The sequence below is a fragment of the Mustela erminea genome, chromosome 9 (assembly GCF_009829155.1).
Source record: "Mustela erminea isolate mMusErm1 chromosome 9, mMusErm1.Pri, whole genome shotgun sequence".
In the NCBI taxonomy this organism is placed as follows: domain Eukaryota; kingdom Metazoa; phylum Chordata; class Mammalia; order Carnivora; family Mustelidae; genus Mustela; species Mustela erminea.
The window spans coordinates 101,417,508-101,435,163 of NC_045622.1; the positions used below are offsets into that span (position 1 = coordinate 101,417,508).

Sequence of the window (17,656 nt, forward strand, 5' to 3'; positions counted from 1 at the left end):
TCACTGTCCATGACATAAGCATATACACTCTTGCTCTGAAATCCTAGATTAAACCTGTAGCTAAATGAATGGTTTTCCACCTACTGATGGAGTAACAACCTTGGCTCATAACAACAGATTTCAGCTGTTCTGTCAAATTTATTTAAAGTCAGATTACAATAGCTTGGGTTTTCTCATGGACATTTCCAGTTACCTGGCCTGCTGTAAAGACTGAAGGAATCTCACATTCTGCTAGTTTAGGCTGTCTTTTTGTGGCTATCTTAGAAGCTTAGAAATTTTTTGTATCAGCCCAAGTTTCAATATTTTAACTAAGGAATGAGGCAGGTCAGAGAGTCCAATAAGAAAAAAGCATTTACCTTTGCTCGCTGGAGATTTAAGAAAAAATAAATAAAAATAAAAATAAAAATCATAGGCTTCACCAGGAATCGACCTTGCTGAAATACACTGGTGATTGTGGGTGCTTTTTCAGTTGGCTCTTCTATTTTAACACAAAACTGATCTAGAAGACAGATAAGCCTTAACTGGATCGGCTCTTCTGGTGGGGCCTCATCCAGGTGCTTGGTTCTCCCCATGATGGGCAGAGTGCTGTGGACAGGTGTTAGCAAGCTCTGCCTCACTTGCGTACCATGTTCTCCACTCTCATTTTGGTGGTCTCCCTGCCAACTAATTAATGTAATGACAGGACCCAAATTCTCCTCAGATCTCTGAGTGCCCTGGCTTAAACCGGACTCTCAACATGGAAAGGCACTTACCTCTTTTAACAGGCAGCCACAGTTCAGCCAGTTTGATAAATGCAAAAAAATTTTTTCAAAGAAAAACCCTAACAGATCAATGTCCTAAATCAGACCAATTGCACAAAAGAGATGAAAGGAAAGCTTCCTGGGAGTGGAAGAGATGTCCGTGAGAAAGCCAACTGGGCTGAGCCTTACAAAAGCATGGCCCTTCTCTCACATAATGCATTAATCTTAGCCCAGCACAGTCAGAGCTGGCATCTGTCCCGGTTGCAGGGGATGCTTCCGTGGCAGTGTCCGAGCTGGAGGGCAGCTTTTGTCAGCAGGTTCAGTCCAGCAGGAACAGCCATCCCAGTAGAGTCCTGTTAGCGGAGGCTGCTGCTGCTGCTGGCCTGAGAACTGCCCACGCCTGGATGGTCTGGACTGTGTCGGTTCTGGGGAAGACAAGGAAAGAGGGGTAAGAGAACAACTAGGAAGTGGCCTTGGCCTTGATCAGTGCTGTACAGGAAAAAACTGCAACATGCCCTGGATTTTCAGTCTTGGGTCCCACCTGAGGCAAAGGACCACAGCCGACAGGGAGACTCAGTGGGCTGCAGGAGCAGGTCCCTACCCTACCTTCTTTTTCTTCTTCTCTTTCTTCTTCCTCTTCCGTTCAGGATCCTCCTCTTTTTTCTTTTTCTTCTTCTTATGATCAGAATCAGATGGTGTTTCTGTAGGAGAAATTCCTTATCGTAGAGCTCAAAATTCCCTACTACTTGGAACTCAAGACCACAGGAAAACCTAATCAAGGGCAACTTCTCTTCTAAAGGCCAGAAAGGATCGGTAGTCCCTGCTAAAGCACCATTCCAACTTTCTCCTTGCCCAGGAGACCTACCTGCAGGAAACATTAATTACCTTTATACCAGTTTAAGGAGAATTTGGGAGTCCAGGGCTCTGTAAGGAACCTAACTGGGGTTGTTTTTTTTTTCCTAAAGATTTTCTTTATTTGTCAGAGAGAGGGAGAGAGAGCGAGCACAGGGAGGCAGAATGGCAGGCAGAGATATAGGGAGAAGCAGGCTCCCCGCCAAGCAAGGAGCCCCATGTGGGACTCGATCCCAGGACGCTGGGATCATGACCTGAGCCAAAGGCAGCTGCTTAACCAACTGAGCCACCCAGGCGTCCCTCTAACTGGGTTTTTAACTGGGGAAGGTTCAACCAGATCCAGGGTTTCTGGCTTTGACCAGCAGTGCTTCTTACCTGGTGGGACAGGATCCTGGGTACGGCTCTGTTTGTGCTTGTGCTTATTCTTCTTCTTGGGAGGCTGAATATGCATCAGACGACACTGCTCTGGTAACTGAAGGAACCAAAGGAAGGTCCAGGTAAGTGGAGGGAGGCAATGCCCTGGTCCCATCTGTTCTGCTCAGTACATTATAAAGGAACAGACCTGGACAAAAAAAAAACCACCTCCACACCTTTCAGGCCTCCCCATTTGCCTTCTTCCTCCCGGAGAGGGGACTCACCGGGCCAGTGTGGAGGCGGAAGCCAGCCAGCATGGTCCCTGTGATAGGATTAAAAGAACCACCAAGAATAGGGGGTTTCTCGATGAGGGAGCGGAGGCTGCTGTTATCATGGGAACCAGGCAGATCAATCATCCCTGGCAGGTCAGGCAGGAAGTTACTTAGCTTCTCCTTCACCTTCTTCCCACAGAATTTATTATAGGAATGTTCCAGGTTGTAGTGTGTGATCAGATTGGTGCTGCCTGTCAGCTCGGTGCTACCTAGAGGACACAGGGAGAAGAAGAACAAAAAAATATTAGTCCCAACAGGAGAGAATTTTTAAGTCACCCACAGGGAAAGTGAAGGGACTATATTTTAGACTAAATAATCTTTTAAGTGAGAATTACAAAGACTTAAATTTATTTTTTAAAGAAACAGCAAAATTATAAATAACAACATATAATGAACACTAAAAATACATATAGCATGGTAAGTTGCAACAAGGAGAAAAATCCGCAAACATCCAAAGAGGGCAGAGATGGAAACCATCCCAAAGAAACAGACATTCTCCCCAACTTAGACTCACCACAATAATCACTTACATGATGCTAACTCTGTGCTGAACACTGTTATGAGTGCTTTTCATATGATAATGGTTAATTATACACTCTGACACAGCAGGGTATTACCTCAAAGCTCAGCTACCAGCAATGTAAGAGCCAAATATGACCCAAATGGATTGAGTGTCTGGTCAAGGACTTTTTTTTTAAACTAGCAAGAAACAATTACTACCTTTACATAGGAAATGGGATTTTTTTAGGTACTGCTGACTAACTTGTTACCATCATCTCTATCACTCATAAGCCCAAGTATAATGTTCTGCCTCAAAGAAAGATATGTCCCATCAGCATCTGGGCAACTGGAAGTCTAATCCTAGCGGTGCTCTATGCCTCAGTTTCCTCTTATCTCTGCAGTGGGGTAACAGCTATCTTAAGCATACAGTTTTCTTTCAAGGTTCAAATGAAAACACAAGTATAAAGTACTGTATAGATGCCAGGCACTATCAGTATAAATACCACATGGTTTTTTTCAAATAGAAGCTTGTTAATAAGATCTAGTGGCCAAGGATGGAGCTAGCTAGCCTACACTTTCAGCTACAGTTAGGATGAACTCGAAGAATGCAAATGACGAGAAAGTGCTTATTCATAATCATTCACCTGGAAAAACCCAGGTTCTGATGTGAGTCCCCTGAGGGCCGAGACAATGTCTTTCTTCTTCATACATGTATCTCCCCTGCCCAACACAGTGCACACCGTCCGTGCTCAGTTAAGTGAGCAAGGTGTTTTCTCTCCATACCCCAAAGCCTCACCCTACCCTTCCCTTTTTTCTTTCTTGTGTCAAACATTTCCGAAGCACGGTCGACTGTAGCAGCAGAACACTCGGTGCCATAGTACTGCTCCTCATAACTAGGAACTGCCTCCTGTCATTCTAGCATCCTGCCTTTTTCCCCCTCTGTCAGCTATCCTCTTGTAGGGAGTCATCCTCAAGGCTCAGGTGAGAACGCACTCCTGCTTTTCTTTTCTTTTTAAATATTTTATTTATTTATTTGACAGAGAGAGATCACAACTAGATGGAGAGGCAGGCAGAGAGAGAGAGAGGGGGAAGCAGGCTTCCCGCTGAGCAGAGAGCCCGATGTGGGACTCGATCCCAGGACCCTGAGATCATGACCTGAGCCGAAGGCAGCGGCTTAACCCACTGAGCCACCCAGGCGCCCCCACTCCTGCTTTTCTTAAACACTTTATGAGTCCCTCCAACTTCCCGTTTTGACTATCAATTCCATGAAAATAATTTTATAAACCTCTCTCCCCAGTCTCCTAAGAAACCCCCTCCTAAGAACCAGTCTCACATTTCCAACTTCCTCTTAGTCAATTCCTTGCAGATTCATTTTTTTTTAACCTCCAAATCTTCCCCACCTCACTCATGGCTTCTCTATTTCAGTACATGGCACCCATATTCTGCAGATATCTTTAGAAACAACACTCCTCGGTTCAAAAATCTCAGTCGTTTCCCATTATCCTCAGGAAAATGCTCAAATTCCTTTGGCACTCACAGTAAAACACATCTTACTGTAACTTAGCTTTGGGGGCTGATCTACCATTACTCCCCTATGTCACGTTTCTAGTCCATCCAAATGAGTCTCCATTATCTCCTGAGAAACAGACTTCTCATCTCATTTCCTTTTAGGAAGTTTGTTTTAGGAAAGCTGATGTAATTATAAGACAATTCTTCCAAATTTTCTTCAATTTGAAATTTTAAAGGTCTGGCTCAAGTGACAACTTTTTCTGTCATCTTGGATAACAAGGAACACATTTTGAAAAAAAACAACAGTATGTAGATACTTTTTTTTTTTTTTTTTTTTAAAGAGTATATAAACATTTAGGGGCGCCTGGGTGGCTCAGTGGGTTAAAGCCTCTGCCTTTAGCTCAGGTCATGATCCCAGGGTCCTGGGATCAAGCCCTGTATTGGGCTCTCTGCTCAACAGGGAGTCTGCTTCCTCCTCTCTCTGCCTGCCTCTCTGCCTACTTGTGATCTCTGTCTGTCAAATAAATAAAATCTTAAAAACAAAAACAAAAACAAAAAACCAGTATAAACATTTACCTCCAATGCAGGGCTGGAACTCATAACCCGTGCTCGCTTCGGCAGCACATATACTAAAATTGGAACTCACAACCCCACGATCGAGAGTCATATGTTCCACATACTGAGCCAGCCAGGGGGCTCCATTATGTAGTTCTTAACAGTTGTATATGAGGCATGACCATGAAGAAATGAGATTAGCCTTAACAAGAAATACAGTCACTGCCCTTAAACCACATACTTTATATCCCCAAGTCAAATAAGCTCCTTAAAAGCAAGGACTAGACTTAATAGTTCTCTCCCCTTCTCATCACACACCGTCCTTCCTACATAAGACCAGCATTTGCCCAAGACATACTCGGTATCTGTCAACTGCTTGACATAAATAGGTACAATCAGAACAGAAAGAGAAACTGCTAGTAGACATCGACCATAACTTCAGTTTTTTTCAACTATAAGTACTGTGAACTTCAAAGCACTGTATCAGTGTGCATTATTATTTCCCTCAATTCCTGATGTAGCAGTAGGACTTGGGAGGAACTGAAACCCAACCCGGAGATTTAACATGTCCAAAATGACTCTTGATTTCCACCTCCTCAAACTTGTTCCTTCTTGGTCTCAGTACTACCATCCACCCAACTATTCAATCCAAGAATTTACAAGTGTCTTGAGTTCCTTTCTACTTCTTTATTCAGTCCTTCACTCCTGTAAGCTCTGTCCCTAACGTTTATCCTGCATCAGTTTGCTTCTCTCCTCCACTGCTACTGCCTAGTCCAAACCACCATCTTTTTCCTGGACTAAAGCAGTAACTTCTGACTGATTTCCCCACCTTCCATTCTTAATATAGCTGTTTGGATAATTACAAATAGGTGAATCAGATCATGTCACTTTCCTGTGTTAAAATGGCTCCCCCTGAGGGGTGCCTCCTGGCCCAGGCAGCACAGCATGCAACTCTTGATCTCTGATGGTGCGTTTAAGCCCCACTTTCCATCAGAGATTACTAAAAATAAATAATAAATAATAAAATGGCTCCCGAACTTAAAATCTTAACGCTTTACAAAGGCCTCTGCCTACTCCTCCCCCCTTCATCTCCTATCACTCTTTCCCTTGAAACTTCACTGGAATCCGAATGGTCTTCTGACCCTCAGATATTCCAAGCTTTTCCCTCACACCACGGCTTCTGACCTCATTTCTTGCATCTTATCTCTCCCACTCACACAGGACTGGCTCTTTACACTGACGCTCCAATATTATCTACTCGGAGATGGCTTCTTTGATCACTCTAGCTGAAGCAGTTCTGCCTCAATTCTTTATCACATTTTCTCCTTGTACCACTAACCACTATCTGATGTTATCTGGTGTGCTCTGTGCCGCCTCCTCTGACATGTAAACTCCAAAACAGGCAAAGATCTTGTCAGCCCTACCCACAGCTGTATCTGAAGCATTTAGAACACAGTGCTTGGTACCCAGAAGGTACTCAACAGAACAGTTTTTGAGTTCGATTCTAGCCCCTCCTTCCGACAGCTGAAGAAACACAGAGGCTCTTAGAAGGAGGGCAACGTGTCTCAAACCAAGAGCATGTTTGTGGCAGATCTGAAAAACCTGAAGATCTGCAAGGATGTTAAATCGGGCCTCCCAAATTCCAAACTCAAGCTCTGGAAAATTTTTAGGAAAATAAACCAGCATGAGGGACAGAGCCAAATACGGTGCGAAACATGGTTATGGAACTGCATTCTCTCCCCTTCCCAATCCAGGCCAAAAATTCATGCCGTCCCTCTGGCGGTGAATCCTCAGAGCCGCTCAGAGTTGGAGCTCCAAGGTCCAGACACGCGTTGCCTAGGCTCCCTCACACCTACCCCGGCGGGCTGAGAGCCACGCCCACCACCTCCTCGCTATGATCTGATTGGCTGTCTTCGGCCAGGCCTAGTACTCACCTGGAAGTTCCCGCATAAGGTAGAAGGGACCACAACCAGCCGCCGACTTGTCAGCGCCGGGAGGGGCCGCGGTCGCGGTGGGCGGCGGGGCCGTGCCGGGGCCCCCGCCCGGAGGAGGGGGAGGAGGAGGTGGAGGTTTTCCTGGTCCGAAGCCGAGTGCGGTTGGGGGTGGTGGTGGGTCAGCCTGAGCTCCGAACAGTGCCGAGAAATTCTCCATGGTCTTCTCCACCCCGGCGCGGTCCCGGTGTCTGGCGTAGGTCGTTTTCATTGGACAGTCCTTTCACGATGTTCCGCCCTCTTCCTCTGGGAGCCGCTTATCATTGGGTACCCAGCCTACCTTTTTCTGGCAACTACTTCCGTCGCTTTATGAGAACGTTCAGGAAGTGCTTTCTAAACTTACTAAAGTTTTCGCTGTAGTCTCCGAGCGCCACGGTCGCGTAGCCAATAAAATGACTTAACTAGAGAAAGCGACAGCTAGATCGACCAATAAGGTGTCAAATCCCCCTGCGTTCCGCAGTGTCCAATCAGAGATCTAGTTCCGGGCGCAGAGGCGGAGCATCCGAGTCTAGACCCAATGGAAGTCTCAATGGTGGGAGAGGCGGGACCAGACCTACAGACACCGAAGCTGGGCGGGCACCGCAAAGGCCGGGAAGATGGCGGTCCTGGCACCTTTAATTGCTCTGGTGTATTCGGTGCCACGACTTTCACGATGGCTGGCCCGACCTTACTATCTTCTGTCAGCCCTGCTTTCTGTTGCATTCCTACTCGTGAGGAAGCTACCTCCTCTCTGCAACAGTCTCCCCACGCAACGCGAAGACGGCAACCCGTGTGACTTTGACTGGGTGAGCGGACCCCGCGACCTTCACTGTCCCTGTTCCCCGAGGTTGCATGCGGAGCCCCGAGGTTCACCTTTTTAAGGATACCTGAGGTTCCGAGCCTGTAGCGGACTTCCAGATAGTTAGAATGTAGGGCCTGGACCGTCATCGAGCCTAAACCCTTTCATGCTTAATTAAGATGGGAAAACCGCCGGTGAACGTGCACAACAGCCTGGCTCTTAGGATTCTTCAGTTCAGGGTTCTTTCCATCTCAACATCCACGCTGGTCAACAGCTGTACCCAATCTCAACACGTGTGTAGTGTTACAGGGCTACCCATCATGTAAAGCCTCCTGAGCCAGCGAGATAAAGGAAGGTAGTAGTACTCCGGTTTTATTAATGGAGACGTTGATCTTGGTGTGGTTAGATGAGTTAGGTTAGGCGAGTTGCCAAACTAGTCACTCATGAGTCAACTAGTGAGTGAATGCGACCTGAAACAACTTTTTGGCCATAGTACCTGCACACTCCATCAGCCGTCCCTTCAGTGAACATTTCCAGAGAGCATGCGCTATCTGCTGGGCACTCTGCTGCATCCTGAGGATGCAGAAATGAACACAAGTGTTAGACTTGTTGGAAAGAAATTGTAAAAAAAAAAAAAAAAAAAAGAAAAGAAAAAGAAAAAAAATTGTAAAGAAATCTCTCTCGAGACGCTTGCTGTACTTAAGTAAGAGCAGAGAAAAATGAGTTGAAGCTCTGTGCTCTCTGCTCTACAGCTGCAGCTGTGTTCTGGGGCCGGGGGGGGGGGGTGGTGTTCAACCTGAGTTTTTGTCTTTCCCAGCCCCCAGAGTGATTCCTGACCTTTACTGGGACCCACTCCCTTATTTTTATTCTCCATCCCTTGTTAATGCTTTCATACTTCCTCTGCCCTTTCCCAGTGTTACTGGTAAGTTCAATTGTAGCCATGCGACTTCAGAAGTTCCTATTTTTATAGTGGTCCCCCCTTATGTGGGGCAGCTGGGATGGTGGGGGTATTCACTGCAAGACCCCCAGTGGTTACCTGAAACCCTGGATAGTACCAAACCTTATATATATACTGTCTTGTCCCATATATATATATATATATATATATATATATATAATCAATCTATAATTTCGATGCAGTAAGAGATTAACAGCAATAACTGATAGTAAATTAGAACAATTATAACAAAGTAACATAATGAAAATTAGGTCATTGTGGTCTCTCTGTCTACCTCCCTTAAAATACCTTACTGTACTATACTCATCCTTCTAATGATGATATCAGATGATAAAGTGAGGTGACATGAAGTGAGGTGAATGACATAGACATTGTAATATAGTATTAGACTAGTGTGAGAAAAATCTGATAAAATAGAGAAATATTGATTTCTTTCTTTTTTAAATTTAATTTAATTAATTTATTTATTTGACAGAGAGAGAGAGACAGCAAGAGAGGGAACACAAGCAGTGGGAGTGGGAGAGGGAGAAGTAGGCTTCCTGCCAAGCAAGGAGCCCAGTGCAGGACCAGATCCCAGGATCCTGGGACCATGACCAGAGCCGAAGGCAGATCCTTAATGACCGAGCCACCCAGGCGCCCCAAATAATTTATTTCTTTAGATAAATTTGAGCTAATAAACATGGAAGGATTGATACAATTTATTTTTTTAAGACTTTATTTATTAGAGAACATAAGCATGGGCAGCAGCAGGCAGAGGGAGAAACAGGCTCCCCAGTAAGTAAAGAGCCTGATGTGGGACTTGATCCCAACACTCTGGGATCATGACCTGAACCACAGGCAGACACTTAACCGATTGAACCACCCAGGAGTGTCAAGGATTGATAACATTTTAAAAATTATTCAGCAGAGGTATTTGACTAGTTCAGTCAGTGGAGCATACAACCCTTGATCTCAGGGTCATGTGTTCAAGCCCCACATCATTAGGCATAGTGCTTACTAAAAACAAAAACAAGCAAACAAAAAAAACCCCCAAACACCCAACCAACCAAATAAAAACAAAAGCATATGTCAACCCTAATGAAATGATAAACCTAGGGAATGATCATCTGTGGATACTAAAACCGTCAGATGAAAGGATCGGGTATCCTCTGAAGGGAGGCAATAGGGAGTGTCTTAGCACCACCCATGATGTATTTCTGGCAAAAGATTTGGGTTGCATTGTATTCAAGCCTCTAGATTTCATTGCCACTTTACAAGAAATATGGGTGATTGAAAACCATCATCAGAAGAACACATACCTTAAGTTAGCAAGCAGCCAAATCCAGAAAGTGGGAAAGTTAGGAGTACAAATGGCTCAATGTCTTCAACAGATAAGTAGATTGGATTTTATAAAAATGAAGAATAGATATTCTCTCTCTCTTTTTTTTTTAAAATATTTTATTTATTTATTATTTTTTTCTTTTTTTTTTAAAAGATTTTATTTATTTACTTGAGAGAGAGACAGTGAGAGAGAGCATGAGCGAGGAGAAGGTCAGAGAGAGAAGCAGACTCCCCATGGAGCTGGGAGCCCAATGCGGGACTCGATTCCGGGACTCCAGGATCATGACCTGAGCCGAAGGCAGTCGTCCAACCAACTGAGCCACCCAGGCGTCCCGAAATATTTTATTTATTTATTTGACAGAGAGCACAAGCAGAGGGAGAAGTAGGCTCCTTGCTGAGCAAGGGAGCTCGATCCTAGGACCTTGGGACCATGACCTGAGCCGAAGGCAGATGCTTAACGACTGAGCCACCCAGGCGCCCCAAGAATAGATTTTTTTTTTTTAAGATTTTATTTATTTAATGGACAGACAGAGATCACAAGTAGGCAGAGAGAGGGTGGGGGAAGCAGGCTCCCTGCTGAGCAGAGAGCCTGATGTGGGGCTTGATCCCAGGACCCTGACATCATGACTTGAACTGAAGGCAGAGGTTTTAACCCACTGAGCCACCCAGGCGCCCCAAGAATAGGTGTTCTTTAGAGATAAAGGAAGATCAAAGAAACACATAAGCCAAATGCATTGCATAGATCTGGCTTGCTTGTTCCTGATTTGCACAAACTGCACAAAGATAATTTGAAATTATGGGTATCATTTGAATAAGGACCAAGTATTAAATGACAGTAAGGAATTATTAATTGTGTTAAGTGTGAAATGGTATTTTGGTTTGTTAAAAAAAAAAAAAAAGTCTCAGGGTAACTGACTCTGGCTGGCTCAGTTGGAAGACCATGTAGTTCTTTATCTTGGAGTTGTGAGTTTGAGCCTCTCATTGGAAGTAGAGATTACTAAAACAAACAAACTTAAAAAGACCTGGCAGGGGTGGGGGGGACTTCTTTAAAAAAAAAGTCCTTGGGGCACCTGGGCGGCTTAGTTGGTTAAGTATCCAACTCCTGATTTTGCTCAGGTCAACCTGGATGTGGAGCTTGCTTAAGATTATGTCTCTCCCTCTCTACCCTGTCCCCCCCTTTTAAAAAAAAGTCCATGGGGCACCTCTGTGGCTCAGTGGGTTAAGCCTCTGCCTGGGCTTAGGTCGTGATCTCAGGGTCCTGGGATGGAGCCCCGCATTGGGCTTTCTGCTCAGCAGGGAGCCTGCTTCCCCCTCTGTTTGCTTGCCTCTCTGCCTACCTGTGATCTCTCTCTGTCAAATAAATAAATAAAATCTTAAAAAAAAAAAAAGTTTCTATTAAAAAAGAAAGTCCTTATATGTAAGAGATACACACTGAAGTTTAGAATTTGCTTTGTTTCTCCAAAAAAAGTGGGTAGCATAGATGAAAGGGAACTGTTTTGCCAGATGTTACTGTTAAATCTGAGTAGAAGGGATTAAAGTATTGTAGGGGAGGAAAATTAATTTTTCCTCCACCTCTCCGAGGTCTTGGCTGAGACCCCTGTAATAAAAGATTAAAAACAAAAGACAAGTATATTAACATGTATATCTCATGTATGTACTAGAGATACCCAGGGAAAATGAATTAACTCAGAGGTGGATTAGAACTCTGGTTTATGGGGCACCTGGGTGGCTCGGTGGGTTAAAGCTTCTGCTTTTGGCTCAGGTCACGCTCTCAGGGTCAGTGGGGAGCCAGCTTCCTCCTCTCTCTCTGCCTGCCTCTCTGACTACTTGTGATCTCTGTCTATCAAATAGATAATAAAATCTTAAAAAAAAAAAAGAACTCTGGCTTATATCATATCCTCAACAAAGAGCAATACATTTTTGGAGAAATGACTGCACAAAGGAGAGAAGTTTTAGGCTTCCAAGAACAGCAGACTGCGGGAAGGTAAAATAAGGTAGATAAAGGCTCTTGTTTGTTTTTTTAGTTTCCTCTGGTGCTGTCTCCAGGCTGATAGGGTCTAAACTTGTCTCCCTTGATTAACTTTTGTCCTTTCTGGTAAGGGTTGGAGGAATATTTTTAAAAACTTATATCTTGGGGCGCCTGGGTGGCTCAGTGGGTTAAAGCCTCTGCCTTCAGCTCAGGTCATGATCCCAGGGGTCCTGGGATTAAGCCCTGCATCAGGCTCTTGGCTCAGCAGGGAGCCTGCTTCTTCCTCTCTCTGCCTGCCTCTCTGCCTACTTGTGGTCTCTCTCTCTCTCTGTCAAATAAATAAATAAAATCTTAAAAAACAAACAAACAAACAAAACTTATGTCTTGCTTCGGGGCACCTGGGTGGCTCAGTCAGTTAATCTTGTGACTCTTGGTTTTGGCTCAGGGTTTTGAGATCCAGCCCGGTGTGGGGCTCTGAGCCCAGTGCACAGTCTGCTTGAGATTCTCTTCCTCTCCTTCCCCTTCGGTATCCTCCCTGCGCTTTTGAGCTTGCACACGCTTTCTCTCTCAAATAAATAAATAAAATCTAAAAAGAAAAATTATGTCTTGCTTTTAGACAAATAGAGGGCAAGGAGCTTTCCTTGTATCTATTTCTTAATTGCTTTTAGGCTCAAAATTATTATGCAGAATAATCCAAAGTGGCATATGGGGGGGGCACATTCTGCTACCTTCTAGTAGCCTATTTTTATGTATGTTTGAAATTTTCCATAATAAAAGGTTTAAAAACAAGGAACAAACATGCAGAACGACCAAAAGGGACTCTGCTTCATACCGTTTGTCTGGAACCCTGGCTCCTTCTGCCTCCCCCTATGGCCGTAGGGTCCTGCCATCATCAGCCGGCCTGCCGATGAGGACAGGAAGCTGGAATGCGAGGACACACACCTGCTTACTGGCTGGCGCAGACGTGGCACATGGCTTCCACTCACATTCCACGCAGGAATACTAGTCATACAGTGCTCCTTCAGCTCAAGTAGACCGAGAATCCAGCTGCAGTGTGCGCAGGAGGAAACAGAAACAGAGCTGGGAGTATACATAGCCAGTCTTTGCCAGTGACCCACTGTCTTTAGGCACTCTTCCTTTCACTCCTACTCTGGCCTCCTGCTTGACCACAGGTCCTTTTTTTTTTTTCTTTTAAGTTCATCTTTCCACATTTGTTAAATACCAGCTCTCAACCCAACTTCATTTGTGAAAATGTGCTGCTTTCTGCTCTGGAATATTTAATAAGATCTGTTGTATTCCCTAGCCCCCACTTTATATGTCTGTTGCTAAAGCCAGTTGATTACTTTTTGTTGGAAACTGATGCTAAAAACCCAGGACCTAAGGTCCCTGACTTCTAGCTGTAAATTGTGGTTGATTGGTTCTGTGTGAAATAGTGATCTGGGTTCCTGTACTGTAAACAGAAAGGTCTGGTAGGCCTCAGACCATCTAGACTAGTTGCCTTCCCTTCACATGCTTTCTTTCACAGGATCCTTGTTATGCATTACAGTCTTTACTCTTTGAAATTACCTTGTTTCTTTGACGTGATTATTGCCTGTCTCACAGGCCTTAGAGTCCAGGGAGTGAGAAAGAACTAAAAGCCCAAGGTACTGAGAAGGGCCTTCTAAAGTTCTGAGAGGCCCCCTTCAGCTCTCAAAGCCTATTAAAGGTGCATGGATTGGGGCACCTGGGTGGCTCAGTGGGTTAAGCCTCTGCCTTCGGCTCAGGTCATGATCTCAGGGTCCTGGGATGGAGCCCCACATCGGGCTCTCTGCTTAGCAGGGAGCCTGCTTCCCCCTCTCTCTCTCTCTGCCTGCCTCTCTACTTGTGATCTCTCTTTCTCTGTCAAATAAATAAATAAAAATCTTTAAAAAAAAAAAAAAAGTGCATGGATTAAACAATGAATATTGGATGGGAAAAGTTTTATTTATTTATTTATTTATTTATTTATTTATTTAAGATTTTATTTATTTATTTGACAGAGAGAGATCACAAGTAGGCAGAGAGGCAGGCAGAGAGAGAGAGGAGGAAGCAGGCTCCCTGCTGAGCAGAGAGCCCGATGCGGGACTCGATCCCAGGACCCTGAGATCATGACCTGAGCCGAAGGCAGCGGCTTAACCCACTGAGCCACCCAGGCACCCCTTATTTATTTTGTTTTATTTTGAGTTGGTAATACTGTCTTACAATATCATGTGGTTTTGGGCTTTATGCATTTCTTTCATACCTATTATCTCATGTACTCCTTACAGTAACCTTTTGAGACAGATACTCTTCCACTGAGGAAACCAAAGCTCAGAGGTTAAGTGATCTGCCGAAGGGCACCAACAAGTTTGTGGCAGGGTAGAACCTGACTAGTGGTGTTCCCCCTACATGTTCGCCAACGCCAGTTATTTGTTTGCTGGTACCATCGCCAGTTTGGGTCTCTGTTGGTTTTTAGTCTGTATTTGGCTCCCTTCCCCACCCAAAGCGTCTGTGTTTATGGCCTTCCCATCACTTTGATTCTGTTCCAGAGAGAAGTGGAGATCCTGATGTTCCTCAGTGCCATTGTGATGATGAAGAACCGCAGATCCAGTAAGTTTAGCCTGCGCCTCAGTTTCTCCAGCTCAGGCCACATGCCCTCTGGAGCTGCTTCATCCTTGTTAGGAGAGGGGCATTATCTGGTGACTGAGTCCCTTACTCCATGCCAGAGCTGAATTTGATCTTGGACTTTTATCCTCTTTCCCCTCTCCCATTTCGAAGTACCACAGGAAGAGTGACAAAAAGGATATAGAAGCATGCTGCCCAGCCTGACCTGTGACCTCTTTGTGTTTCAGTCACTGTGGAGCAACATATAGGCAACATCTTCATGTTTAGTAAAGTGGCCAATGCAATTCTTTTCTTCCGTCTGGATATTCGCATGGGCCTGCTTTACATCACACTCTGCATAGGTAAGGAGATAGGTTGTGGGAACCAAATTCCAACCCCAGATCAGTCTCTCCATACCCTTCTTCCATATCTTTTACCTAATTAATTATGTATGTGGCTCAGGTGATAAGAATCTACAGAAACTTTAAGAAGAAGGGAATGTGTCAGTGGTCTGCATATGTCCACAGTGCATATTCTTTGGGTCCTAAAATCTTTGAGTCAGTTTGGAAGTAAATCTCCTGCTGTAGGCCTTATTTGTTTCCTCTGACATCTGTTTTCCATGTTTAGTGTTCCTGATGACGTGTAAACCTCCTCTGTATATGGGCCCTGAGTACATCAAGTACTTCAGTGATAAAACCATTGATGTGAGTTCTCTTCCTCTCTCCTTGTTTCTTGTGTCCTTTGTGGGTGTTTCTGTAGTTGTGCTTTTTACTCACTAGGAGGAGTAACTGCTTCAGATTGGAAGTCAAGGGTACTGTGGTTTGTTTCAGGACTGCGGGAGAGAGGGGAGGGAAAGCCAGGGTGAGGAATTTGATGCTCAAGTCTGAACTTTTCTGGAAGCCTTTGTGATTCACCTCACTGGTTCTTCCCTGTGTGTGGCAGGAAGAGCTAGAGCGGGACAAGAGGGTCACTTGGATTGTGGAATTCTTTGCCAATTGGTCTAATGACTGCCAGTCGTTCGCTCCTATCTATGCTGACCTCTCCCTCAAGTGAGTACTGTATGGGAGGGATGACGGAAGCGGAGGTGCTGTGCTTTCCCTCTCATTGTTTTTGGACCTGATTCTCACATTGCAACCAAAGGCGTTTCCCCCCCTCCCTAAATATTTGTATTTCCACTTCCCTTGACCCACTGTCTTCTTTCCTTATGTAAATAATATATTTTTCTTAGGTACAACTGTACAGGACTAAATTTTGGGAAGGTGGACGTTGGACGCTACACTGATGTTAGTACACGGTACGTAAGGGCCTAGACAGAGGGCCTAGCAGTAAATCACTTGCAGTGATGTAGACAGATGCATTTATAGAGCCCTTTCTGGGTCCTGTAGGTACAAAGTGAGCACATCGCCCCTCACCAAGCAGCTCCCTACCCTGATCCTATTCCAAGGTGGCAAAGAGGTCATGCGGCGGCCACAGATTGACAAGAAAGGACGAGCTGTCTCTTGGACCTTCTCTGAGGTATCTGAAAGAGTGAGCGAGTGGTTTGGAGAAGGGTGTAGAACAGTGGTCCGCTTTGGAGTCCAACCTGGGTTTGATTCCTGGCTCTGCTGCTTGGCCCACTAGTTTTGAGGGTGTGGACTAGTTACCGGATTTCATTCATGAATTCACTCAGCAAAATTTGTTGTGCTTCTACCATGTGCCAGAACTCCAAGTACAAGGGAACAGTTATTAGTTAAGATTCAGTCTCAAGAGCCCTTGTCAGTATAGTCTGTAGACCTGAGGTTCCTTAGCAGAAAATTGAAGAGAGTAACACTTGGATCACAGGGTTGTTTTGTAGAGGATATTAAATAGTGTAGCTGTAATTCTTGGCACAGGGATGGTCGCATAATGGGTACTTAACTGTACAGGGTTTACTCTTCCAGGTACCCAAAAAAGGAGTTAGATTAGAATAGATTTCTGTCCTTTTCTTCCTTTTTTCCTAGACTGTCTAAGTGTCTGAATACTTCTTACTTCCTAGTAAGGTCTGTCCCACCAGAACGTGATGTGTGTATGTACCTCTTTTGTGCAGGAGAATGTGATCCGAGAATTCAACTTGAATGAACTCTATCAACGGGCCAAGAAGCTATCAAAGGGTGGAGACAATACCCCTGAGGAGCGGCCTGTGGCCTCAAACCCCATGGAAGTACCAGATGGGGAAAGCAAGAAGGACAAATAGAATCCCTGCCTTGTCAGTGCTTCCTCACCTCTGAGGCCCTGCCCCTCCTGTAACCACAAGCCTTGTGTAAGGCCTGGGCCTTATATTTATGTTTTCTCCTTTGGCTAACCCTGAGTGGGGCAGGGTGCTGCTTCTGATTTTAAAGAGGCTTCCAGGGAATTGACAGGCACCCTCCAGGATGGCCTCCACTGCTGTGACCAACTTTAACTGGAAGAAGGGAGAAATCTGCCATGAATGAGGAAATGCTTTCCCTCCAAGCTTGGGTCAGTTATCAGTTCTTGTCCATCACTCACATGTCTCCAACATGCTGTGTGTTCATCCCTCCTCTTAAGTCGTCCTACACAGTCTGCTTAGATTATATTCAACCCAGCAGAAGATACCTGTGTATGGAGTCTGCGCTAGGACTTTTCCCTCAAGGACACTTGCTTCTCTAGGCAGTTCCTGGCTTGGTCTGTGGCCTTCATTAAAAAGTATAAGGCTAATTTTGTCATTGGTCCCAAGGAGGAACCTTTAACCACTGCGTGTACTCATCGAAGATAATATTGCATAATCCCCCTATTTTTTGGAGTTTGGGAGGAAGGGGAATAGGTTTGAGACATTCCTTTGTGTGGTGGGGCCTCCCAGAGAAAGCCCTTGGGCAGGAATGGGTTTTCACTTACTCCCTACTCCCAACGCCCAGTTGATGGTTTTCCATAATAAAGAAACTGGGATTTCCTTTTGTTTGTGCCTTTGTTTGTTCCTCGCCTATTAGAAAAGCCTGGCCTTGCAGAGGAAGCGCCTATCTCCTCCTAAACTTCAAAGGCCATCCTGTTGAGTTTCTCCAACTGCCCAGCAATGGCCCCCAGGACCTGGGAAGTTTAGTTACCTGAATCCCAGAGTACTGACCTCACGGAGTTAGGCTGTGGGTTTGGTTTGGGATTGGGCCGCGGTTTCCAGGGAGCGGGGGTGGGGTTTGTATGTTGTGGTCCAAGCTATTTAGCGCGA

The 17,656-nt window shown here is 45.0% G+C and overlaps 2 protein-coding genes across 4 annotated transcripts; one reads left to right on the forward strand and one right to left on the reverse strand.

The window, feature by feature from the left end:
• Window positions 1–122: 122 nt before the first annotated feature.
• On the reverse strand, window positions 123–7,098 carry MED19 (mediator complex subunit 19). The gene is made up of 5 exons (XM_032356577.1): window positions 6,778–7,098; window positions 2,231–2,487; window positions 1,968–2,064; window positions 1,347–1,441; window positions 123–1,165 (listed from the first exon to the last, which is right to left on the reverse strand). Exons 1-5 carry the CDS (start codon window positions 7,043–7,045, stop codon window positions 1,097–1,099), a joined length of 786 nt encoding a protein of 261 aa, XP_032212468.1. The 5' UTR covers window positions 7,046–7,098; the 3' UTR covers window positions 123–1,096.
• Window positions 7,099–7,355: 257 nt separating this feature from the next.
• On the forward strand, window positions 7,356–17,390 carry TMX2 (thioredoxin related transmembrane protein 2). Of its 3 annotated transcripts, none has more exons than XM_032356574.1 (8): window positions 7,358–7,619; window positions 14,406–14,466; window positions 14,709–14,822; window positions 15,088–15,164; window positions 15,403–15,509; window positions 15,689–15,754; window positions 15,846–15,987; window positions 16,526–17,390. In XM_032356574.1, the coding sequence occupies exons 1-8, from the start codon at window positions 7,431–7,433 to the stop codon at window positions 16,670–16,672; spliced, it is 903 nt and encodes a 300-aa protein (XP_032212465.1). In that variant the 5' UTR covers window positions 7,358–7,430; the 3' UTR covers window positions 16,673–17,390. The 3 variants fall into 3 exon arrangements, with proteins under 3 accessions (XP_032212467.1, XP_032212465.1, XP_032212466.1); XM_032356575.1 differs by having other exon boundaries at window positions 7,360–7,619; window positions 15,846–15,975; XM_032356576.1 differs by lacking the exon at window positions 16,526–17,390 and having other exon boundaries at window positions 7,356–7,619; window positions 15,689–15,743; window positions 15,846–15,938.
• Window positions 17,391–17,656: the final 266 nt, after the last annotated feature.

Excerpts from the sequence above, each read along its gene's own strand:
- MED19 (XM_032356577.1), bottom strand. The coding sequence starts at position 7,045 with ATGAAAACGACCTACGCCAGACACCGGGACCGCGCCGGGGTGGAGAAG. Across the intron at positions 2,065-2,230 it reads TCCGCCTCCACACTGGCCCG|TTACCAGAGCAGTGTCGTCT; the intron begins GTGAGTCCCCTC and ends TGGTTCCTTCAG. Across the intron at positions 1,166-1,346 it reads AAGAGAAGAAGAAAAAGAAG|AACCGACACAGTCCAGACCA; the intron begins GTAGGGTAGGGA and ends TGTCTTCCCCAG.
- TMX2 (XM_032356574.1), top strand. The coding sequence starts at position 7,431 with ATGGCGGTCCTGGCACCTTTAATTGCTCTGGTGTATTCGGTGCCACGA. Across the intron at positions 7,620-14,405 it reads ACCCGTGTGACTTTGACTGG|AGAGAAGTGGAGATCCTGAT; the intron begins GTGAGCGGACCC and ends ATTCTGTTCCAG. Across the intron at positions 15,755-15,845 it reads TACACTGATGTTAGTACACG|GTACAAAGTGAGCACATCGC; the intron begins GTACGTAAGGGC and ends TGGGTCCTGTAG.